The sequence below is a fragment of the Sus scrofa genome, chromosome 15 (assembly GCF_000003025.6).
Source record: "Sus scrofa isolate TJ Tabasco breed Duroc chromosome 15, Sscrofa11.1, whole genome shotgun sequence".
In the NCBI taxonomy this organism is placed as follows: Eukaryota; Metazoa; Chordata; class Mammalia; order Artiodactyla; family Suidae; genus Sus; species Sus scrofa.
The window spans coordinates 108,957,345-108,982,826 of record NC_010457.5 but is presented as its reverse complement, the minus strand read 5'-3'; the positions used below and the strand labels follow the sequence as shown (position 1 = coordinate 108,982,826).

Genomic DNA, 25,482 nt, shown 5'->3' with positions numbered 1-25,482 from the left:
TCTTGCTGGGTTTTGATTCACTTCTCTCTACCCATCTCTCCCCAGCTTCCTCCCCCCTGACCCCCAATGTGCCTTTTAGACACATCTGTTTTATTTTTGCCCTCTATCAAAACAATGATTATCGCCACTTGGTCCAGTCATTTGCAATTCCCTTTATCTTCTTTGCCGAAAGACTGGCCAGAACCCGGATCGCTGGCTATCACAGGATCTCGAGAGGCGGCGAGCAGGGTATCACTGGCCGGGTGCATTCAGCTGGCCAGCAGCCCCATCCACTGCACACGTTCCCTTTGTTATCCCCGGCCCCCTCCCTTTTTTTTCCTGGATTAGATCATGACTCTTTTATGAAGACCCAAAGGGAAATGGGATTATTAAGAGGCTTGCTGGGTAAAAGCTATTTTGTCTTTTATGATGACTTTTTTTGAGTTCAGCCGCTGAGGGGGCCTCAACGCCAGCGTGGAAGTTATCACACATTCAGGAAGCCCCTTTCACGCAGTGCCCCCTGCCGAGCACACTTTCAGGGATGCAGGATGGAAGAGGAGAAAAGGAAAGAAAAGGAGAGAGATGAAAAAAAAAAAAACAGCAGAGGCGAGAACACTGAGAGTAGAAGACTAAGGTGAGAAAAAAATGCAAAAAGGAGCTGTAGATCTAAGATGAGACTCCAGCAGAGAAGTCGTCTCTGAAGAACAGTGGGCTGAGCGATAATCTGATGCTTATAAAACTAGACAAAGGTTTAGTGGGGTAAGAGCTGAGAATGAGTAATTATTTACTTACTGGAAAAAAAAAAACCCTCATAAAAGTAACAGACACTTACCACAAGGGTGTTCCTGTGCTTTCTATCTTTCTATGATCACCAGATACTGTTAACCCCACTGAAACTGTTTGGAAGATTAAATGACTTCCGAATAGGCAGCTGAATACGCACTAAACAGCACTGTACGCAATCTGACGTCGCCCAACCACCCTAGGAAGCAGCGATTGTGATCAAGCACATTTCACAGATAAGGACACTGCGGTACAGAGAGGCTAGGTTCTGAGGATCACAGAGCTGGATTTTAAACCAGGCAGTCTGGCTCCATCCAATGTTTTGGAAGCTGGGAAGTCCAATGAAGGTCTGCCCCAAACTTTTCAGTGACAAACTTATTTCGTGGCATTTCGGGAAAGACAAATGTTTGGCCTGTTTGAAAACCCCGTTTTTCTCTCCCCGTGCCAGGAATCTGTGTGTGAACAATGAGAGATGTGTTTGAGGCTAGGGTGTGAGTGGGCTGGAAGTATTTAACACCTTCTCCACCCCCAGCACACAGGCTCTGGGATCCCTGTCATCCTGGCCCTCTTTGCTGTGTCCAGGAAACCAGGGTGTGTGTTCAGGAGGAGGGTGTGTGTGTGTGTGTGTGTGTGTGAGAGAGAGAGAGAGAGAGAGAGAGGGAAAACAGGAGCCTCAAGTCTTAAAACCATGTGTCACAAGTCGGAGAGTTTTTATTCTTGGCAGCTCCCATTCCTCTCCTGTCTCCTCAATCCTATTCTTCCCCATCCTAAATGCCACGTTGTTATTGTTCTACTGGATTGGGGCAGCATTTTCAGAAATGGGGGATTTATTTTTATAGCACAGCTGGTCTGCCAAAGGTCACATAATTTGGCAATGTTCCCAGTGGTTAAAAATTAATTTCTCCTTATTAATACAACCAAGGTCCCACAGGATCGGAGCTCAGCGTTATCTAAACTTGACAGCTTCCTAAACCTTTAGAAGATGCCTTCTCCTGGAGGGCCAGCCGTGCTACAAGGCCACTGTGTCCTGGAATCCAACCCCACTGAATCCTGTTAGGTAATGAGACCATTAAGCCTTTCAGCTATTTCTCATCAAGGCAGATAAACCTTTGAAAAAGGCTGTAGGCTCTCCAGGACAAACTTCTGCCATATCTTCCAGGAATGGGTTAATTAAGAAAAAAAAGTGAATTCCTTACCTGGAAGGAGGAGTACCAAGACTAACTTCTGGGGATCAAACGTAAGGCTACCACGCAAGGAGGGTGTCGCAAAGATTATCCAGTGGCAACTGATGTTCAGATGATAAAATACCTCAAATATGTTAATGATACTACGAACTCCTGCCCAGATGTCACTTTTCAAGTATTTTTTCTCATCAGTGCCAGAAATTAAAAAGGTACTCTGCTTCTGCTCCATCTTTTAAAAAAGGAAAGTCTCATCTCTATTTCCTAAAGTCTTTCCAAACTGGACCTTCTGGGAATATATTCTGAAAATACTTCATCAATGAACCTGGCGCTGAATTCTGTCACCTCAGAACTATCTTACACTTGAGTCACCCAAGGTCAGCTCACGCTCTTGGCTGCTTTAATGAGCAGTTGAGTGAAATGAAAAACACCAGGCAGGGTCCTCAGAAGCATCGAGCAGTCCATGGTGTCTCTCCCCACTGATCCCTCAGGGGCCTGTCCCCAACTTTACTTGCTTTCATGCCTCATTGCATACAAATTGGTATTGGGACTCCTAGCCTTGTCTACAGCATGAAGATAACTGGCCTTTCCGGTGCAAAATGTGAACGATATAGGCAATAGTAGGAGATGAGAGACATTTGGTGGACAGCAGCAGTCCAGTCTGGATAGCTTGGGGTTCTAGTCACTGCTGCCTTCCAACATTTCATTTTGCCAGTTGGGTGCTCTGTGACTTAATCTGAAGGCTCCACAGCATGACACAGAAGTCCAGACCTGCAGCACTGCCTGGGCATTCACAATGCTGCTAGGCACAACCTGAACAAGAAGGAGCTTGCCCTGGAGCCCTCATGGGGAGCTCTCCTGTTTTCACTGTTTTGCACTCTGTGTTCTGTTGGCAATTGGCACTAGCTTCAGTTGGTCCAGTGGCTGCTTATGGGGTAAAGTTGACTGGGTACTCATTGAATGCCAGCACAAGAGCAGTCTCCAGGGCCTAGAGCAGACTGTGCAGAACCCAGAAGTTTATTGTTCTATTTTGCAAATGTTATGCCTGCCCACCTCCATCCCACAATCTGGGAGAGGCAGACTAAAAAAGAACACCCTCTTCAAACTCTGATCAGACCCCTAGACCATCTTTGCTTCTTTTTCAGGTCTGAACCCAGATCTGTCTCCCACAGCCAATTTACAGCTCTTATCTGATCATCCAGTCCAGAACGGAAGGTAGTATTGACTGCGTCTGCCAGTGTCCATGGCAATGGTGTTAAAACCCAGGCACAGATCAAAGCTCTCCAGACAAGGGACGAAGGGTGGGTTGTTGTTGGTTACAGGGTGTAGGTTCTGTTGGCCCCAAGCGATGTGTGTCCCGGAGGTGGGGGAAAGTCAGGGCTGGGAGTTGTCACTATCTGAAGAAACCTATTGTCAGAGGGCCTGAATGTTCTCCTGAGCCAAACCCAGTCCCTCGCGGACCACGATGAAGTCCGGCAAAAGGGAGTTTCGTGGCCAGGCGCTGACCGGGAATGTCTAGCGCCAGGGGGCTCTCCTCCGTCTGAAATCCAAACGAAGGGAGGCGGAGGGAGGCGAGCCGCGAGCACAGAGCGCCGAGCCCCTCCTGTTCCAGAGAAATTCAAGGGAGCCGCAGAAGTGGCCACACGGTTGAGCCGGATAGCCTAAGTTTGGCCCGAAAAGCTGATTCCCACCCCCTTGCCCCCCATGGTTCCTGGAGGGGTGACCGGTTCGTTCCACCACCACCCTCCCGGCCAGCCCTTGACGTTAGCTCTGCGGGTGCTCCCCACCCAGCCACCGGGCGCCAGGGACCAGGTGGGAGAACCGCGGTGCGCTCGCCAGAGGCGAAGGGCTGGGGCAGACGTTTAATCACTGCTCGCCTCGCCTCCATTAACTTCTGTTGATATTAAAAAGAAATCAATCAATGAAAATGAAGCATTGGCCGTGAATATTTCTTTTTCTCAAGTGGAAAGGCAAAGACCGAGGTGGCGGGGGAGGGGAGGCGGAACTCTCCGGCGACTGCAGAGGTTTCTCCCAAGCAAAGAACCGCAGCGGCGACTTAACTTTCTGGCAAAGGGCAGAGTGGAGGAAATGCCGCAAGCTTCTCCCTGGGGGTGTCCTTAGTCCGGAGGAGGAGGGGACAAGGCTAGAGGAGTTGGAGGCGGCCACTTAGCTCAGGCTTGAGCTTCGGTTTTGCTTTCGCTGGGAATATTTTTTGCCTAATAGAATGTTTATGGATCGCTCGGCTCTGTTTGTGCTGCGTAGCCCAAACAAATCGATGCGGCGTTAGAGACGGCGCGGGGTGGGGGTGGGGGTAGGGATGGGGATGGGCTGCGGGGCCACCACGTCCCCACCACGTGGATGCCCGCGCATCGCGTGCTCTTCACCTGTTCGCGCGCACTGGCGGGCGCCCCGCGCGCAGCCACACTAGAGGCGGCGCAAGTTGCGCGCATTCCCGCGGCTCAAGCTGCCTCCTTTCCTCCTTTCCAACCTCCACACGGAATCCCACCCTGGCTTCCCGTCACTCAGCTTAGCCAGCGCTCGGACTCCCAGCTCCGCCAGACCCAGCCTCAGCCGCTCACAGCCGCTCTCCCAGGGCGTCAGAGGGAATGCAGCTCAGAGTGGTGCGCGGGAGGCAGGATGGGGCGCTGCCCGCCGAGCGGCCCGGAGTCCCTAAGCCGGGGAGGGAGGGAGACAGGCTGGCGGCGACGCTGCTGTCCCGAAAGGCAGCTGGTGTGGCGAGGATTGGGGGTGCCTGGTGAGCAATGCCCACGCGGCCTCCCAGACGCCTGCCAGTACGAGTGGCCGCGCGCGGTGGCCACGACGTTATTTGCACAGTTGCTCCCAGGCTTGCACCTTTCGCCCTCCCTCCCCCTACTCCCACTCCTTCTGGGAATGGGTTTCCGTCGCCGCCTCAAGCTGGGCTCGGCCCCCTCCCGGCCGGCGCGCACCCGGTGAGTCAGAGGTCTAGCTGGGCCTCGCCCTTTGCCACCGGCTGCCAGCTCCCCCGGTGCGAGTCAACAGCTCCGACGGAAAAGCTCGAGCGGCCAGCGGCTTGCGATCGCCTTTCCGGGACTGGAGAATATCCCCCAGCTGGCGGGTCCCAGATCCGCTTCCCACCAGTAGGTCCCACCCTGGGTCCGAGGCTGCCTGAGGCCTCGTAGAAGGTGACCTGACCCGCGGTCCGCGCCTCTGGGCTTCTCTAGAAGTGACGCAGCGCGGCCCTGGGCTGGGGTGGGAGGGGGCTCTGCAGAGAGCGCGGGAGGCAGGTGGCAGAGCGGGAGTGGGTCTGAGCGGGTGTCGCGCACACACGTACACACTCCGCGCAGAGCTCAGGGACAGCTGTGCGAACATCTGGGGTAGGAGATGGCCCCTGAGTCTTCACGATCCCTCCCGTTCAGCACATCTCACAGAACCTGAAGTTATGTATGTGTGTGTGTGTGTGTGTGTGTGCGCGCGCGCGCGCGCGCGCATGTGTGTGTCTCTGTGTCTGTTTGTGTGCCGGTGTGTGAGCCAGTGTGCGCGCGCTCCCGCGCCAGGGCCTACCGGAGTCCGTGCCTGAATACATAATGTACCGTGGGCATTCTGAGCGCGCGCGCGCGCGCGCACACACACACACACACACACACACACACACAGCGGATCACACAAACATACATAATTTATGCAGCTTTCAGGTCTGTGGGAGGTAATTTAATTTCGCTTCAAGCTGGGAACTTAGAATTAAGGCCACAGGGAATGGGGAGCCACAGTAAATCTCCCCAAGTGGGACCTGCGCCCATCTCTTTGATAAGATTTGCAGCTGCCCTGAAGATCAGTTATGGCAGAGAAGAAGGAGCACCCTTGTGGATTTGGATAGCAAGGGCATTCCTGAATCTTCCTTCCCCTCAAATAAACACCTAAGATTCAAGTGGTGTGTGTTCATGTGTTGAGGAGTGAGAACTAGAGTCCCAGGCTCCCACAGGATCCACTCGCATGGCTGTGATGAAAGAGGGCTGGGGAGGCTGCAAGGGCTTAGTCCTCCCACTGCCCAGGCAGCCTTAGAAGTGCCTCCGGGTAAAAGCACTTCAGGAAGGCTTGTCTTCTCTCTTGCTCTTGTCCCTGGTGCCTCCAGGGATGGCTTTCCCATTCTCCATCACCTGTAGCAGTTTCTGAGTTTTGTCAGAAGCCAGCCACTGCTGTCAGAGGGGAGAGAGGGTGACCCTGGAGAATAGGGTAGGGAAGCAAGATTAAGCCCCACTGGAGTCCCTGGAACCAGAGAGCCCTTCTCTGAGAATGTACCCCTAGCCAGGTTTCCCTCCACAAATTCTGGCCCCAGACTGTTCTGGGCCTTGCAATGCTTATCTCTGCAGTCTGTCCACACACCCTTTTTGGCAGTGGTTGAGAACAAATTCCACTCCAAAGTTTCTAACCACTTCACAAGAGTGAGAGACCTTTGAGAGCCACACAGTTTGTTTTATCTAATAATTTTTTTAAAAGAACATATGATTTACTTCCCCAGAAAACACATGGATGCAGGAAAGAGAGCTGGACAGCCAACCACCTCGATTGCCAGCAGCACCCAGCCCCAAGCCCCTAGCTCAGCCGCTAGGCAAGTTACTCCATCAGCCTGAGCCCAACAATTCTGAGCTCACCCACACATTCCTCAAAGAATCTACAGCATTGGAAAACCCAAACTAGACTCTTGTACTTCCCAGGCCCTTCAGTTAGCATTGCTCAATGAGTGTAGCTAAGTGGAGAGAATGCAAATGATTTATATTTTGCTGGCTAGGTTGAAGAAACTCATGGGAGATGTGTTCTGCTTCAAGACGGGAAAAAAAATTCCCCAAAACTGTAATGCAAAGGCTTTGTAGTATTTTTAAACCTTTGATTCAGTCCATATGTGACATCTGAACACCGCCAAATTCTGTCTATGTTTCAAAACACACACACACACACACACTCACACTCACACACTCCTAGCAGGAGAGAAAAGTTGAGTTTTAGCCGTGGTGGTGCTGGTGGTGGTGCTGCTGCTGGTGGTGGTGTAGGGAGGGATCTCTCTCTAAATAATTCAGTATCGAGCATCCTCCTTCTATGCTATTGCGTGTGGCCCCCTGCATTAGCAGTTGCTTTTAAAGGTAAAGGCATGCTGAAATAGATTGGGGAAAAAAAAAAAAAAACCGTTCAGGGGCTTACCTGGTTGGCCTGTCACTTGGAGTCCTGAAAAGTAGAGAGCTAAGAAAATCCAGGTGAGAGGAAACATATCCATGTTGGAGAAGGAGGCTTTCTCCAGAGCTGTTTTGGTAGCTTTCTTGCACAATTAGAAGTCTTTTGTGTTTTTCTCTCTCTTGTGTTCTTCCTTGCAGTGTCCTCTGCAAAGGTTTCTACTGGTCAGTGTTTCCCTCCTGGCTCTTGGCGGCCGGTCTTCACCTTTCTTCTTGCTGGGTCCCCACCTCACCAGGAGGAAGGAGGGTCGCTCCTGAAGTCAGCAAAGAGGGAGCAAGCCAAGAAGAGAGGACGCGTTTCCTCTCCTAAAAACAAAACGCATCTATGTCCTCTCCAGTTCCTCAAAGTATCATTTCCTTTATCCTACAACATCACGAATATTTCCCGTAAGCCAAGGGTAAAACAAGACAAAAATAATAAAAATAAAAGCCAAGACTTGCCTTGGGCATCACACGGCCCCCAGGCAGCTGTGCGATCTCAGAGGCGTAAACTGACACACATCCCCCGGCACCCGGGACCGACACGCGGGCGGAGGCACCGACCGCCGGACGGCCCGAGTGGGAGGCGGCCGCCCAGTTCTTGCCCTCGTTGCGTTCCCCTAGCGGGAGCCTTCCCTAACGGCTACACCCGCTCGGCCAGCCTCACGAGGGGAGTCTGAGGAAGGAAGCTGCGGCGGCGGCGGCGGCTGCTGTTGCTGCTGCTGGTGCGGCGGCGGCTGGGATCGCCTGGGAGTGAGCGAGCCCCTCTCCGAGTTCGCTCGCGCCCGCCCTCACCTCCACCTCGCCCAGCGCCTTGCCCAGTGTCTGCGCGTCTGAGGATGTGCTGGGGGCGGGCTGCGGGCTGGTGCCTCGCTCGCGTTCTCTGCTTCCCCTCCGGCTCCCCCCTGCCTTTTCAGGCCGAGCAGCATGTGGATGTCAGAGCCGCGGCAGAGCTATCCGATTACGCGCCGGCTCAGGGCCCGCCCCTTCTGTGTTCCTGATTAAAGAGGCAGCCGCGGAGACGCGCGGCGCAGAGCCGAGAGCCGCGGCACCCAGCTCGGGCGGGGCGGCGGCGGCGGCTTCCCCCCACCCCCTCCGCGGCCGGATCAAAGTTAAGGCAGCTCCCACCCTACGGCCCCTTGGCCACCTGGCACCTCCCGCCCACCCCGGGCACCACTGTGCCTGGCTGCGCAGCGCCGCCCGTGCGTAAAGCTGCAGAGAAGGAGCGCCCCCGGGTACCGCCAGGGCGCACTGCCCTTGGCGGCTTCGCCCCCGCCCGAGGGAGACTCCGCGGGAAACGGAGGAAATTCTTTTTCTCCCCCGATTCCCTGACTCCGGTGCCACACACGTAGAATCCAACACAGTGCCACGCGCAATGGCGTTGCCAGAGGAGTTGGGTGGCGAACGGTGTTTGAAGTAGGGAGAGAGCCAGGCGGCAGCTCAGCCATGCGTTCGCACAGGCAGCAGTGCGTGGCGGCGACACATACGGTCAGCCCCGGCTGAATAAAACCCCAAACACAACCTGCGTTTTACTACTCGGTGCCTTCCTGGTGTCCCAGACATACTGCTTTCTTTTCTGGGGGAAGATTGAGTTTTCCCTGGGCTCCTAACTTGTAACCATCAAAAGAAGGGGAAAGACTTTCTTCAAAGAAAATTTGCAGGTAATTACATTGGATTCCCCCAACCCTCCAGAAAAGTCCAGGCACACGAAGGCTTCTCAAACTGCTACTGTAACTACTTCTAATCACATTTTCCCCATGGAAATGTGGTCACCACGCCGAGAGAAACAAAACAGCATTATGCCAACTATTTTTAAATGGAGGCGTGAAAACTGTTTAGAGGGAGCTGCGAGCTAACAGTTGGGAAAACACTTGTATCTTTGTTTCTGAGGATGGCTTTGTGGGTTCCAAACTGTCTTGCTTCACTAGGCACCTATTATTGCATTGTCATAAAGACTCTTACAGGAACAGTCTAAATAACACTCTGCGTATACCTTTTCTGCCACTCGGCAGATTAAGAAAAATAAAGTTTCAGTGACAAGAAACACACACATCTGACTATCCCATTTATTTCTCTGCTTGTACTTGTGGATTCTTCTGGGTGGTTTTCCTCCTTATCTGGACTTGCCATTAGCTTTGTTTATCACTTTTAGTGTTTGAAAAATCTGTAACTCCCACTTAACTGTTATTTACACTGAGATAACCAAAACAAAATTGAATCAGAAGTGATTTGCAAATAGTTGAGCCAAGCCATGGAAGGATTTTACAGTGCCGTGTAAATCCACAGGCTGCCTATCGCACTGTTAATCTTAGATGCCTGGTTTGAAAGGGCATTTAACCGAGGCCTGGAGAGTTCTTCCAGTGAGCATATCCCCTGGCTGGTCTAAAGATTACCTTCCATTTCTTTCTTTCTTTCTTTCTTTCTTTCTTTCTTTCTTTCTTTCTTTCTTTCTTTCTTTCTTTCTTTCTTTCTTTCTTTTCTCTCTCTCTCCACCCCTTTTTTTCCTCCTTCCTTCCTGGACTTGAAAGCACATCCACATTGTTAAAAAATTTCTTCTCTACTTTTTTCCTGTTTAAATGTCAATTGCGGAGTTCCCATCATGGCTCAGCGGTTAAGGAACCGGACTGGTACCCATGAGGACACGGGTTGGATCCCTGGCCTTGATCACTGGGTAAAGGATCAGGCATTGCCGTGAGCTGTGGTGTAGGTCACAGACGTGGCTCAGATCCTGAGTTGCTGTGGCTGTGGCATAGGCCTGTGGCTATAGCTCCGATTGGACCCCTAGTCTGGGACCCTCCATATGCCTCGGGTGTGGATCTAAAAAAGACAGAAACAACAACAGCAACAAAAATGCCATTTGTAAAGAAGGACCTCCTACTCCCCAAATTTTAATGGTGTAAAGAGACAGCCTGGATTTTGAGCCTTAATTGAAGAGCTCAGCTTCTATAATTGCCAAGGTACTAACCTAAGGACAAAGAGCATTATCTTCAGTGACAGAGGCTGAATGAGGAGAGTCATTTAGTATCACTTCCCTGCACCACTCACCAGCCCTGCCAAACCAATCTAGCAATTGCCCAACATGGAAGAATTCTGTTTCTGAGAACATTATAGCTGGAGTTTAGGTGAAGGGAGGAGAGAAAGCAAAAGTCAACTGAAGCCCATGGGGAAACCATAAGAATGAAACTCTGGACTTCCGTTCTTGGGGTCTCAGTGTTGAGGGTCCCCGTCAGGCTATTCTGTGGGTCTTTCGGTCCTGAAGGGAGAGGGTCTGTTTCAGTGTTCTGTTCCAGGACCTTATTCCTAGCATTGTGGGTTTTAAGTTTTCAGAGGTGTCATTAAGAAGGAGCTGAATTACTTCCTGGCAGTTCTCAGTACAACTGTTGCAAGACTTCCCATCTGTTCTCTTGAGTGAAGTCCTGACTTCCTGCAGTTGGGTGGAAAAGGGGTCCTTGGTTCAGAGCCCCGGGGATTCGCAGCGGCCAGAGCACTTTTAATCCTCTAGGGGGCAGCACTCAATAAATAATGGTAACTATCTTCAGTGGCATTTCTGGTGGTGCTTTTCCTTCCAGGGGCTCACAGACCTTTAGCAAAGCAGGGAAGATTCAAAGTGAGAGTGGCTGTCCCCCAGCCCCCTCTGAAGAAGAGCCCACGGACCCAGGGAGGACTTAGAATTGCTTTAATCCTGGATTTCCAAGGACTCTTGGGAACTAAACACAAATCCCACCTGTGCCTGATGGAAAATGAATCTTTAGGTAAATTCTCCAGACTGGGACTGGCTCGGACCTGCCAGTTCGTTTTTTTGTCTAGACTGGAATCTCAGGGGGTTGGCTGCAGTTGGTTTGCTTCGGTTTCAACCAGAGATGCAGGGGTGAGGAGACTTCCACTGTATTTTTCATTATTATGTCAGTCCACATCCTTGACCTAGAGAGAAGCCAGCCTACCAAAGGTAGTAGTATTGACAGAAACAATGAGATTGTCAACAGAAACACCCAACTGACTAGAGAAAACGGGTGAGACAGCTAACTAGTGAAGTCGAGATTCCAGGCGGCATCACTGAGTCACATAGGATGTTTTACATCATTATCCTTAATTGTGAAATAATAGTAGATAATCCCATCCTACATTCCATTCCTTTGACAGGCAGGGATGTGGGGAACATAAAACAGGTTTGTAAAAAAATGCTAACAGAAAGCTGTAACCTAGCCACACCCTTGATGGGTGTTTCCACCTCCGGATGCATCAGAATCACCTCAGGCAAGTGTTGAAAATTCAGATCCCTGGGCACCGTCCTCCTGCAGATCAGATTCCTTGGGTCTAAGAATTTGTATTTTTTAATTAAAAAATTAAAATTATAGCTGATTTACAATGTTCCATCAATTTCTACTACATAGCAAAGTGACCCAATATACATCCTTTTTCTCATATTAAGATTTGTAATTTTTTTTTTTTTTTTGTCTTGGAGGTTCCCAGGCTAGGGGTCCAATTGGAGCTGTAGCCACCGGCCTATGCCAGAGCCATAGCTGCAGTCACAGCAACGCAGAATCCGAGCCACATCTACGACCTACCCAATAGCTCATGGCAACACCAGATCCTTAACCCACTGAAGGGGCCAGGAATCAAACCCACGTCCTCATGGATGCTAGTTGGGTTCATTAACCACTGAGCCATGATAGAAACTCCCAAGAATTTGCATTGTTTAATGCACCTTTAGGTGATTCTGATGCCAATGCCCAAAAGGCCAGTGACTGGAAATCTCTGTTCTGAGATATTATATTTACACACAGCCTTGGATATAAGTACCTCCACTGAAGGACTCTGGACCGATATTTTGAGAACCTCACCTCATGCGTGCAGGATTGCAAAAGCATGTTCAAAGTGCCAGCTGATGGGGTTTATGGAGCTGGATCCAGCCCTTTCACCACCCACCCACTCAACCATTGGTTGTTAACTGGAGGTTTGTCTCAGGTATGGTTTTCCATCTGTGTTCAGCGCATTGTGCTTATTAAATGCTCACAGAAGCATGACTACGCAGGAGGTGTGCACGCAAGTAAGATATGTGGGTCTTGCCTCCTGGGAACACAGGCTCTTAGAGCTCCAGAAGTTTCATGCTTTCACAAAAGATGCCACCTGTCACATGGTGCGTCCCCTCATCTGAGCCCTGACATCCACAGGCTCTCACCCTGAAAGGGGGAGATAGGAGACATAATTGCATCTTAATCTGTAATTCGCTACAGTGCCCTAGTTAATGTTTAGCTGCATCTGTCTCAGAGGCGAAGCTTCAGTTAAAATGTAATAGGTCTTCATTTTTTCTTCTCTCTTTTGTTTGAAACTGAAGTCCAGGTTTTTGGTCAAGAGGGTTTTTTTTTCCCACTCACTCTTTAAATGATCCACCTTTTTCTTTTACCCAATACACTGGGACACCGCCTCATAGTTTCTATTTGATATTGTTTTTGGTGGGTTCCCAGAATCCTCACAGATTTCCATGAAGTATTGAAATCTCCTTCACTTGAAACTGTGTGTGTCTCTCATCTCTTTCTCAGACATAGACACTAGATCGTGGGAGATGAGGCTTATGAATGAAAAAAAGAGCCAGAAAAGAATGAGTGAAACATGCAAAATGCATTCAAACATCCCTGGAATCCTTAGCAAAGAAAACTGGACAGGTCATATTGCTCCTACTGCATTATTCAGGTTAAGAGTAAGGCAGCTCTCCCTCCGATACACTCATTGTGATACATTTGAGGCATCAGTGCTTCCTAAAGGACCCTGTTACCCTTTACTTGAAAGCAGCGTTCTCCAGTAGCACTTTCTGCAATGAAGGAGGTATCTTCATGTGCTTATTGGGCATCTGAAATATGCCTAGTGTGACTGAATTTTCCATCGTATTTGGTCATAATAAAAAATTAAATACAATTTAAAATTTAATTTCCTAGCCTCTCAAAAAAAAAAAAAGATTCCACATAAGTTTAAGGGCTACTGGACATCTTGGACAGCTCTGGTGTACATAATCAAAAGACCAGTGCTTGGCGATTCCCCATAGAAGCCCTAGAAATTCACTCCCTTGTTTGGCTCTGAGGCTACCTCACTCATTCACCCCAAAGGGAACCCAGTATCAGCAGAGGCATCATCTGACAATGTTTGGTATCTACTTGGTGGGGAAGAGAAGGGCTGGTTTGTATTATTGTCTAGCATCCTGGGCCCCTTCTCTGCTTGCTTGGATGGTTTTTCTGGAGCCCTTGCCAGGACTCAGGGACATTACGATGCTCAATGCTCTTGGCCTCAGCTCCAGCCCTCAGTTAGAGAAGCAGGCTGGGGCAGCAGAAACCTGAGGTCAGGGCAGATGGCTCGTAGGTCTCCACTACCCTCAGGTGCCCTTGAAAAGTCTAATAAGCAATTTGGGACGGGTTTCATCACATGTAGAATGAAGAGGTTGCTTTGAATGATTTCTACCCCTTTTCAGTTTTGCATTTTGGTTAGGGGTCTTCCCTGACTTCATCCTCATTCATACATTTAAAACTAGCTTTAGTCCCAATTTCGTAGCTGCCCTCCATAATTGAAATTGATAACCATTTGTCCTTTAAGAGGATGTAAACGCATGGATGGGGCTTAACTGTATATTCTATTTTCATAATCTTTACATCGAGTACCTTTTCTCGAAGAGTGAGTAATCGCGAGTTTGTGAAACATCTTGGCAGGGCTTTCAGAAGAGATGTTTTTTGGATTTTTGGACAAAGACTTTTCCTAGCCCATAATATATATATACAGATTCACCTTGACAGTCACAAAGGCCAAGAACTTATTTGTAACTTCACAGCCTTTAATGGGGATGTGATGGGAAATTTTAGGGTTATGATTTGAATTTTTTTTCTCCTTCAGGAAGATCTTATTTTGGGCTGAAGATGCGCATCCTCTCACTAAATTCTGAGACTAAAATTCTTGGAAACGTGCATTTTCCAGACATATGTGGGCATTACTTTGCCTCCCTTCACACGCATACACACACCCTCCCAACCCCCCGTGCATTTGTAAGGTTTTTCTTTTTGGTTATTGCTGTTTTCAGATTTGTCACCTGCGACTTATGGTGCTTTAATTAGACATTTACATGTCAGGTGATTGTTACATGATGATGGCAATAGCTGCTAATTTGAGCATGAAAGTCGTGATGGAAAGGCAAGAGTCAGGGAGCTGACCTTTTACTATTGAGGATACTCCAGGGTGGGTTAATTCACACCCACCACAGTCATTAGTTCCCACTCTTTTTCTTCATATTCACTCCTACACCGTTTACTAAGCTGCCAATCACCCCCTCAGCTTCTGGATGAGATCCCTGATGGGGGTGGGGGCTTGGAATGATGTTTTCTTCAGGGACCGTGCCGAGGCTGTCTCCTTTTCCATCTCCAGACTTGGATTCTATTTATTCTCTAAATTAAAAAAAGAGACTAAGTAGTACCTGTACATCATTCAAAAAAATTTTAAGCAAAAGGTAGTCAATGAAAACTTAAAATTTCTTCCCACCCTGTCTCCCAGTTCTGCAGTTCACCTCTCCAGTTTTTCCTCCCCACTGATACATGTTGGGGCTATTCTTCCAGAGATACTCAAACTATGTTCCAAGTTAACAGCAAGAACACATTTTATATTCTTTCCCAGCTTCCCTTCTCCAGCCCTTTCCCCCTCCCTGTCTCTCACCCCTAGCCTTTTAGCAGTAATGATCTTGAAAACCATTAGGGGGCAGCTGTGACCAGAAAAGGAAACAACAGGAGCAAATACAGCACTAAAATCCAGCAGGAAGAGATGTGAAAGGAAAGGCATTCAGGAGAGAGAGCCGCAGAAGAGAAAAATGAAAAAGAAAGCAGGAATAAACACAAGCAAAACACGGCAAAATAAAAGGAAATGGAGAAGGAAGTTGTAGTCTTAAAAAGCTAAGGGTAGTTTATGTGTTAAGAGCGGGGAAATTTACAAAGCCTAGCGATTGTTTGAATTGGCTTTTTTTTTTTTTTTTTTTTTTTAAACAAACCTGTAGAACCTGAATTGGTGCAATATTAGTGGAAAGTGGGAGGTTATCTTTTTTTCTGAACCGGAAGGCATTTATCATGCTGGACTTTACATTCTCAGACCTGTTCCAAACTGAAGGGTTCAGAGCACCCTCTGTCCATTTGGGCTCGTGATGTTGGGAGGAGGGGATGGGAAGAGACACCCCCCTTCCTTTACAGCCTCAGAATGCTTAACAATGCTTTCAGCCCTCAGCAAGGCAGCAAAATTAGCCTGAACATAAAGGTGCAATTCTATTTCTCAACGCAGCAGAGCTCAGAAATGAGGGACCACGTTTCTTTTGAAGCTGATGCCATCATCAAAGTGCTTTCAGGTGTAGTTCAGGCAAACCTCCCCTGGTTTCAGCAGGTTAACTTCATTAAAGCTCCTGGCTACTGCTTTAATGTTTTGTAGGTTTCCCCCCCCACCCCCCCGTACATTAGGCAGAAACCAGCCCTCTTGGGAGTTCTGTAACCTGATGTTTTTCATTGTGAATGGAATGCAGGGGCAACATTTATGCTGGGATAATATGAAATGGAAAATTGCTTCTAGAGCACAATAAATACGATCACTTTTCGTTTAGTCTTTTCTCTTTCTAGTCCAAACTTCGCTCCCCAATCTTAAAATAGGCAACAAAAACTTGAGGAAACCGTGGTCTCGGGTCACTGGATAAAACGTGGAGTGCCTGGCATCCTGTATTTATTATTTTCTAAGTCTCATTCAGAAGACCCAATATTCCCAGGCTGTCCCAAACTCTATATCCAATGTCAGTCTTCAAAATCCAGGGGAAACTTTTGTCTTAGGATCAAAGGCGTTTGCTCTCAATCACTCCTCACTTATGGTAGCCTCGTGGATTTACTGAAGACCCAGGATGGGCAGAGGGCACTTTGGGCTTGGTGAGGTTATTAAGCAAAAGCCTGAGGTGCACTTGCCATGAGGAACCCCTTATCCCCCTGCCAGATGAAGCTGGGTTTTCTCAAGTGGGCACTAGGGTTTTGATGAAGTGGGATAAGTTGCAACATGAGTTATTTCAAAAGTGGTCATTGGGCAGAATTTGGGATTTAGTCTGTGGCCTAAAGTCAGACGCTCTCTCCAACCCTCTCTCTTTCATTCTCTTTTTCTTTGACATGGAATCTTGGAGTTTAGCTTCTAACAAGTTTTAAAAGTCAGGCTGGAAACTTGGTCAAACAAAACCTCCCTGACCAGAAGCAATTTGCTTCCCTTTAAACAAGTCCCCTAAAGTTAAATTACAAAGCAAGTTTGTCTCTTTGTTAGAATTTGGCTAGGATCTAGGATGTAAAAACACTTCCCATTTGATTTCCCATTTGATTTGATCATAATTTAGAAGAAGGAAATGTAATTTTTGACCTTTCAACACTTTTGGAAGTGTGTTTTCCTGTTGCTATACCCAACTGACAGTATTATCACTGTCCTCATCTTCTCTATCCTGAGCTCCCCTAGCCCCTGGAAAATGGAAAAGTTGCACTTTGGGGGCAAGCTGTGTTCCAGGGCAAGTCAGTCTAATAACATTAATAATTGGGTTAACAATGTAAGATGATAGATGTGTCAGAGGGAACTCAGGGCTCTGAACCCGGTCAGGAAACCTAGTTTCTCATTCTAGCTTTTTCGCTGATGCTGTGTGTGCTTTGTGTCCAATCCTTTCATTTCTCAGAGATTCTGTTTCCTTACTCGTAAGAGGCATGTTGTTATTTCGTCTACACTTAATATAAAGCAGAGTCCAATTGAAAGCTTTTGTTGATTCAAAAAATATTTATTGAGCATGTACTATATGCCAGGCCCTGCCTGGGTCGAATAAAGGTGAGCATTCTGATGACTGTTCTCAGGAGTTTAACTTCTAGTGGGAGAGACAGGTAACTCCCAAGTCAATACTGAGCAGGGTCATTTCAGATGGTGATAGTGAGTTCTAAGAGGAAAACAAAATAAGATAATGGGATAGGGACCAGTAAACAGCAGACAGGAAATCTGGGTTAGTATTTACATTAACCAAGACTCTATAACAAGCAAGTAACCGAGCTTAGGCTTAATCTCTCATCTTTAAGATAAGGGGTTTTTTGCTACACTGGTGTTTTTCAAAGTCGAAGGTTGAGATTCATTAGTGGGCTATGAAATCAACTTAGAATTTTGTGACTAACATTTTAAAAAAGGCAATAGATTGGAATGAAATGAGTGGATATTGTTTCATGAAACTTGTTTCCATTTACATATATACTTCAAACATACATGAATACACACAAGTGTTCTGGGTCACATGTAAAACATATTTCCTTCCATGGTTTGCAGTAGATTAGCCGATTTCTAAAATATTTTTCAGATCTCAAATTTTGTGATTTTGCTTAATTTTTATGGCAGAGGCCCCATGGGGCATAGTTCTTTCTTGATGTTACTTATTATTGAATAAATAGTAGCATTGCTCATCAGAGAATCCCATGGTTTAACCCAGTTTCAGGCACATGATTGGTACTGAATAAATACTTCTTGAAGGAGTAGAAACATGAGCTTTATGAATCAGTTCTTAAAAATAAATACAGCAATAGAAATTACCAAATAACTTACTAATGTATCAATGTAATTTATTATATTTTCCAAAATGCCAACCTTACAAACCAAATTCAAAATTATAGTGCCCTTGTGGTGCTAGGAGCTGCCTTTCCTTAGACTTCTCAGAAACTCTGTTACAATAAATAATAATAGTAAAAAAGGTTTAACATATTCTCCCAACTAGGGCAAACTGCCATATTCCTACTTATAAATGTAATTCAATAAACCTTTAGGATATTTAAAGAAAGAAAAGAAATTAGTGGGGAAATTTTTCTATTTTTGTCCCTGGGGATCCAGATAATTCTGCCTTCCTAAAACTAGTCACGTGAGTTTTCATTTACGTCGCCTTTTTCAAAGCAGCAGTAATCTTACTTTAACACAGATTTTTTCCCCCTTAGTCGTGGCTTAAGTAGTAGGCTTCTCAGTCTCAGAATCATTTTTTAAAATTATGCATTTGATTAGAAATAGATGAGCCAAGTCTTCCATCCTTCCTTGCCTGGAACCCTAGTTGACATCCTTTGGGATGGGAGAACCAGACCGAGGCGATCCCATTGAGGAATCAATGATACATCATCCTTCAGAAAGGCAAGAGCCAATGTACCCTCTCAGGGCCCATTGCATGTGCCCATGAGTTAATTTTCAAGTCCATTTACTTAATTGCTTGAAAATCCATGGTTGGGCAAATTGACTCACGATTGCTGCACCCAAGCTTCTGACTCCATCGCCTCCTGCCTCCCCAGAGCAGCCGACACACACATACCAGGAAGAAACATCATCACCCAGGCATTTCAGTCACATTGCTGCTGCTTACCTAGTGCAGGCCAACGAAATGGCCATGGTTGTATTTCCATCATGGGGTAACTTGGCTCATGTGAAAACGTGCCCTGGAGCTATAACATAGGGAATCACATTTTTGCAAAGCAAAATTGATTATAAATAATCTAAAGGAAGGCACTGTTTGAAGAAAGTCCACCTTTTTTAAAGTGAATAAGGATCCCAATGTTGACTGGCCAGTAAATTTAGATTGACCTGGAACTAACTAAAACATGTTTGCTTGGCATCAATTCTGAAACCGTTTAGATCAAAATGTGTAGAAGTCTTGAAAGGCTTTTGCATCATTTTATGGTAATCTTTATTTGTATTGTTACTATTGTTGTTATTACTAATATTGTTGAGAAAATTCAATGTGTTCACTTTTTTTTTTGGCCATATATAAGTCATATCAAATGCAAACCCATCTCATACATTTCTCTATGTAATTCCAGTTTTTGTAGGTTTTCTCCTTGCAGACTCTTTTACAGAGTCATTTTAACAATGACAGTCTCAAAATATGCTAAGACTCATAATTTTTTTTTTTGGTAGCTGAAGTTAACTGTGCTCATCATTTTGAGATGTAACACCTAACAGACACTGAGAAATGGCAGCTTTCAGTTAAACAAATGCAAAGCTGTATTTAGATTCTTTTGCAACATTGTGATGGGAAGAAATCAAAGCCTCTTCCGGGCTGCTATTTTTAAAATACTCACCAGGGCAATTCCATCAGAAATACTGTTACCATAGCTTTTATATTTTGATCCTTTCTGTTCAAGGGTAACATGTTTGGAGAAACGCCAGATCCAATGAAAACAATTTAAAAAAGTCAATGTGAGCAAATGCTGCTGTGATATTTGTTAGAGTTGATTAAAAAAAAAATCCCAGGCTTTCTCAAAATGTGGTGGCAAGAGCATTGTTTAAAGAGGAAGGAGATGCTTACAGTCAGTGGAAGGCGTGTCAGGTCTGGGATCCTCACAACTATTTCAGACAAAACCATTTACCTTTTGCTAATTGTAAAACAAACAGATCCCCCCTGCTCCAGAGCTGTAGTTTTTCTGCCTACGGGTGCAGGATGCCAGTCTATCACACAAAGAGTTGTTGACTGAGCAGGAAATTAAACTCTAAACTTCTGACACCAAGTTCTGTACTTTTACCATAGGGCAGCATTTGGAGCCCAAATTCCAGCTCTCCCCACCTCTCTCCATGTGGTCTGTTTATTCACATGCCTGCAAAAGAACTTGGGAATGGATTCCAAAAGAAATCTTGCAACATACAGCAAATCAGCATCAGCTGGACAAACTGGCGTCTGTTGCCAGGAGGCTGATTTTTTTTCAAAAAACAGTTATCACCACTGTAGTAAAAACATGTCACCCATGCAGTAGCATTTACTAAGCACCTAATTGCTCCCGGGGGTGGTTGGGACTGAGCAAATAGACAGCTTGTCCTTTAGTATATCTGTAATTGCAGATCACAGATTTAGACTGTGAGCAAGAGGGGGAAAGGCCCTGGGGAAAGACCCTGGCCTGGCAGACATGGATAGTAAGATACAAGTGATAGCTTGTCTACTGTTGGTGTGGCTCTCTCCTGGAATAAGAACATAGGGTTTGGTTGGGTGGTGGAGAACTGCTGAATTTCTTGCTACTAGTTCTGATGGGAACCAGATTAAATAAACCAACTCTTGGGAGTTCCCATTGTGGCTCAGTGGTAACAAACCCAACTAATATCCATGAGGACGCAGGTTTGATCCCTGGCCTAGCTTAGTGGTTTAAGGATCTCGAGTTGCTGTGAGCTGCAGTGTAGGTCACAGAGGCAGCTTGGATCCCACGTTGCTGTGGCTGTGGTGTGGGCCGGGAGCTGTAGCTCTTATTCAACCTCTAGCCTGGGAACTTCCATATGACACACAAGTGGGGCCCTAAAAAGAAAAAAATAAATTAAAAAAATAACCCAACTCATATTTAAGTGGGAAAAACGTGCCACTCTGTGATGTAACATTCTTAAAGATAGAAATGTCACAAGTACCTTCTTGTTGGTTTGTTGCTGCTCAAAAAAAAAAAAAAAAAAAAAAAAAAGAAAAAAAATTACTGAGACTAAGTAGCCCAAAGAGGTGCATGGTAAAAACAGAAAGTGTCGCTTTAAGGAATAAGAAGTGTATTTTTTGTCCTTCCCCAGCCCTGCAAATAAGTTTCCTCCCTCGGTGCTTCAGGCTTCCATGTCCTTCTCTATAAAACAAGGGGTTTGGAGGAGATTGGTCTCCCTGGAAGCTTGTCTTCCTTCTTCTCCATGACTTTATGAAGCATGAGTTCACTGGACATTTGTATCCACAACCCTCTCCTCTGTGTGTGTTCTTTCATGAAGTGGTTGGCTTTACATGATTTCAAATGGTGGTCCACCCCTTAAAAGAAAAACTCTGGCAATTTACAGGTTAGCACCCTTTGTCCCAAAGCAGCAGGATCAGGCACAGGGGCAGGAAGGCAAACATCATGAAGGTCAAAAGTCATGACCTTTCTGGATGGAAACCAAGACAACTGCATACTTGAGTGGCACTAGGGTCTTGATATGGGCCAGTCTCAAGGTCCCTTTCCATGCTGGGTCTCGGGGCTCAGGGGAGACTGGGTGGTGTGAGCTGTGTTCAGGGTTGGACTTGTTTACGTGATGATAGAAGGAAAATTGGGTAAGAAGAGTGAAAGTCCTGGCACATGTATGCCTTGTTTTAGAGGTGATTGAGAAGTATCAGGGTGTGACCACAACCCCAGGCTATTTGCCTGAAATGTGTGAACGTTTAACCAGGAATATGAGATTGTGGACCAATGACAAGGACCAGCGCAATGCTGGGAGAAACATCTGTGGACACAGGACTTTGAAGATGCACATCTGTACCTGGCACCTTCTGGGCAAGGGGACAGTCCTGAAGAGTGTAAAGAGAGAATATGTGATAGAGGTGGACAGGTGGGCCAGTTCAATGGATGTGGATAGGGCTCTCATTTGATCAAGCGGCAGAAGGGATTTCACCTACTGCTGGAAAGAAATGAACAACAACAAAAATGGAACACACACATATACACACAGTGGGAAATCTTAAAAGTACAACCCACTGGGCACATCTCTCAAGGATAAACTAACAGGAAAAGTACTTTCTGTGTGACCAAAGGTTATGAAGGGGACAGATCTCCTTTTAGCATAAGAAGGTACAAAAGCTTTACTAGTAGGGAGAACGTGAGTCTCATCTATAAACTCAGGGAAACCTACTGGCAGAAGATAAAGTCTTACAGTGGGAGAGAGCAGATTCAATTAAAAAGTGGCCCTAACTACAAAGAGGGTATGCATGGCAGAGAGCTATCTCCTGGAATCCAGCCCATGCTATGTCTTTCCTTCCTTCTTTTGCAAGAAGGACCTGAGGCTTTCTTATCCAACAGAGGCAATGGGAGCAGGTGAGAGCATCTGTGCTTTGTCCTCCTAAAAATTTCCAAGGCACTGGAGGTGGCTTTGGAAAGGACTACAGCCTGGGAATCAAGGGGAGGGAGGGAATTTGAGTGAATTGAGAAGATCCAGGTGTGTGTGTGTGTGTGTGTGTTGAGGAAGGAGGGAGTGAAGAGTGTGGCACAAAGAAGGGACAAGAAATTCTGTGGAGGACACTTGGTGCCGAAGAAAGAGCAGTGTGAGCTGATGCCCCCCAAAGCTAGACAGTGCAACTCCAGGATAATTTATAGTTGTAATAAACAAGTTAGCTCCTCTGCAGGAGCCTTCTCCAAACATTAATGCCACCAACTGAGAAAGACTGTATCACTGGTTCCATTTATTCACCTCATTGTCTGCAAGAGGATTATACATCCCTCTTCGCTCTGTTGTGTGCAGCGCCTTCTTTAATGTGTGGTGACATCTCCACCCCTTTGACGTCAGACTCAGCCATGACTGTGCATTGGCTACAGGAATGTGAGTGGAAGTGACATAGGTCACCTGCAAGGAGACACTTGGAGAGCCATCGTGAAGCGGGGCCACAGTCCTTTGCCTCTGGCATGAATGAGACTGGCACAACTCAGCCAAGGCTTGCCTGTCAGCCTGGATCGCAGCGTGTAGAGGGCACAGGTGAGCCATGAGGAGGCCGCTCTGAGTGAGATGCAGATCTTTGTGTTGTAAGTCATTGAAATCTTGGGGTTAGAGCAGCGTAATCTAGTGAGCGCAGATTATATAAATCCACTATACGTTGATTCCCGGTGATTCTGGAGCAACCTGATAGGGAGGATGGGACTCACTACATTTCTGAGAGAGGATGTATCCTTGTCTGTCTCGGCCCCAAAGAGAGGATGGGGAGGTCAGAAGATGTCTTTGGCAACCAGCCGGCCAGCTAAGCTCAGTTGTCAGATCAATATCTCTGCCCGTGTTTTCCTCTCCCCAAAGGCGACCTTGTGGTCATTCCTTGTGAGGCCAAGAGAAGGACTCGGTTCCTTATTCATAGTTACAATTTTTTTAAAGCAGAAATAACAAGGGGGACCTGATCCAGAGAAGGGGAAGTTTGGGGCAGGGGGATTCTGCAGCCAGAGTCCAGGAAATTCCACCGATTCAGAGAGTGGGTGACAATGGGAAGAGCTCTGTCTGGTGGTGGGTGGAGGGGAGTGGGTAGTAGATCTGAGGTTCAAAAAGCAAAGACTCTTGCTTTTCCAGGAACCTTTATTAAAAGGAAGAAATACTCAAAGAGAATTAGAAATGCCTCAGTGTTGCTCTTGAGGAAAAATAACCCTATCATCTAATGGTGGCAGGGGAAATGATCTGGGTTATTTGTGACAATATTCCTGGGCAGACTCAAATTTTTTTTTTTTTTTTTTTTTTTTTTTTTGCTTTTTAGGGCCACACCCATGGCATGTGGAAGTTCCCAGACTAGGAGCCGAATCAGAGGTGTAGCTGCCAGCCTACACTCCAGCCACAGCCATGGCAACACAGGATCTGAGCCATGTCTGCAATCTACACCACAGCTCACTGCAAGGCCAGATCCTTAACCCACTGAGTGAGGCCAGGGATTGAACCTGAGTCCTCATAGATACTAGTTGGATTCCTTACCACTGGGCCACGATGGGAACTCCCAGACAGACTCAAACTTTGCTTCACTCACCAGGAAAGTCTCCAAGCTTCATGTCCTAAATGAGAGTCTCTAGTGGACCATCTCATGAGGAAAGGATTGTGCATTTCTCAGTCATCTGTCATGGAGCTGAGGGAGAATTATCTCCCCATTTCCCTGGACAGGATAAGGTAGAAGCTATCTTGCGTAGGGGTCAGGACTAGATAACCTCTCAGACTCTTTCAACTCAGATAGATTAATATTTAGTACTTAATACTATAACTGGTGACATTAAAATGTCAAAATTGATTTAATTAGGGCAAACAAGTTGAAGGAAATCTGAAATGCAAACATACCATTTTATCATCTTTATCCTTGTAAGCCACATCACAATATTTATAGGAATGAAGTGGGGTATAAATAAGTGAATGAGTGAATAAAATCTTATGTTGCAGCCTAAGGCCAGATTCAGACTAATATGAGTAAACACTCCAAGTTTTCAGAGGTGCAAGAACAGGGAAATGCGACCTTCAGTCATGGGGACCCTTCTAACAGATTTGGCCGAGGAGGGAAAAGGATTGACTGTGGGTGAGCTTCATGAGTTCCAACACTTCTGCAAAACGCTGGAAATGATTCAAAGGTAAAGGGAAGCATTAGGTGGTTCCCAGCCGGCCCTGGTTCATTGCAATGAGAAACGTGCCATTGCTGTGGCTTTACATTCATTTTTTCACCCCAAATGTTCATTTGAGTTTCTTGAGAGGGTTTTTCCCCCAGTGTGACAAATTTTCCAATTTTGTAATGGAAGCCAGGAGAAAATGGAATTCTCTTTATAGAAATCCATTTTGTAGCCAACTTTCTTGAGATGCATCTAGCCCTGAAAGCAATTTCCCCTGCCCAGTAGAGGCAGCTGAGGTGTTTAGGGCCGGTTGAGCGGATCGCTGACAGTCTGCTCCTCGAGCTTGCGGGAGATTCCACAGGGAGGCCTTGGAGGGACCTTCGGGGTTCGGGGAAGGCCCTCCTCTGCAGGCCCTTCTCAAGCTGTGCTGAGTTCTGTGTTCAGAGCAGCACTTTCCCAAGGGAGCAGGCGGGATGTGGGGCGGCAGAGCTGGGAGTTGCTTCCATACCCCGAGGCAGCAGGTCAATTACCCTTTATTTGTCTCCAGCTTGCTCTGGGATCCAGCTGGTAACACACACACCTCGCCAGTGAGGTACACAGAAGACAAGTCAACAGACAGTGGCGTCAAGATCAGAACAGCTCCTGAGGATCGGCAGGAAGGCGGAAGGAACTGTGTGCATGAGGACTGGAACTCGTGTCTGGCTGGCTCCTTGCCCTGGCTTACATTCCATCACTGCCTCTTCAGGGGCACATTAGCGATTATGCAATGAAGAAACAAAGCGCTTGGTAGTAAATTAACCTAGTTTTATCCTATGTGGGTGACTTGCATGCAGTATATACCGCCAGGCTTTGATGCGTGCGTTCCAATGTGGGAAATGCACTTGAAGCAGAACAACTGGCTCCTCTCCATCTGTTCATGGCCCCCATTTGACTCATCCCTCCTCTGTAAATACTCTCCAACTTGTTAGCAAGCTGAACAAATTTCAAAGCTCTCTGAATGGAGTGCATGGGGGTCAGGAGTTACCTTGCGGGAGGCCTCCGAGGACACATAAACTTTGCCTGTGAATCGTTTTCTCTGTCTGACACTCGTGCACGGCTCTGTTTCTCACGCAAGCGAGGGGATGCAAATGAAGAGCAGATCAGGGCTGGGAGGGAGGGGAACTGGCGAAAAAGTAAAAGTGTATGTCCAGAAATAGAGGGTGAAAACTTACCATCGGGACATGATAAAGAAAAATAAATGTTCACGAAGGTAACAAGCCAGCAAAACATAGGCCAGCAGAGAAAGAAGAG

General features: G+C 46.8%; 1 protein-coding gene across 4 annotated transcripts in view; it reads right to left on the bottom strand.

Moving 5' to 3' along the window:
• NRP2 (neuropilin 2) overlaps window positions 1-8,581 on the bottom strand; it is a 118,071-nt gene extending 109,490 nt beyond the window's left edge. For 2 of the 4 annotated variants that reach the window (XM_021076239.1, XM_021076240.1), the window contains exon 1: window positions 7,119-8,124. In XM_021076239.1, the coding sequence (XP_020931898.1) occupies window positions 7,119-7,191 (73 nt within the window). In that variant the 5' untranslated portion in view covers window positions 7,192-8,124. Of the gene's footprint in view, window positions 1-7,118 lie in introns of all 4 variants that reach the window. The other 2 variants (XM_021076242.1, XM_021076241.1) reach the window with 2 other exon arrangements.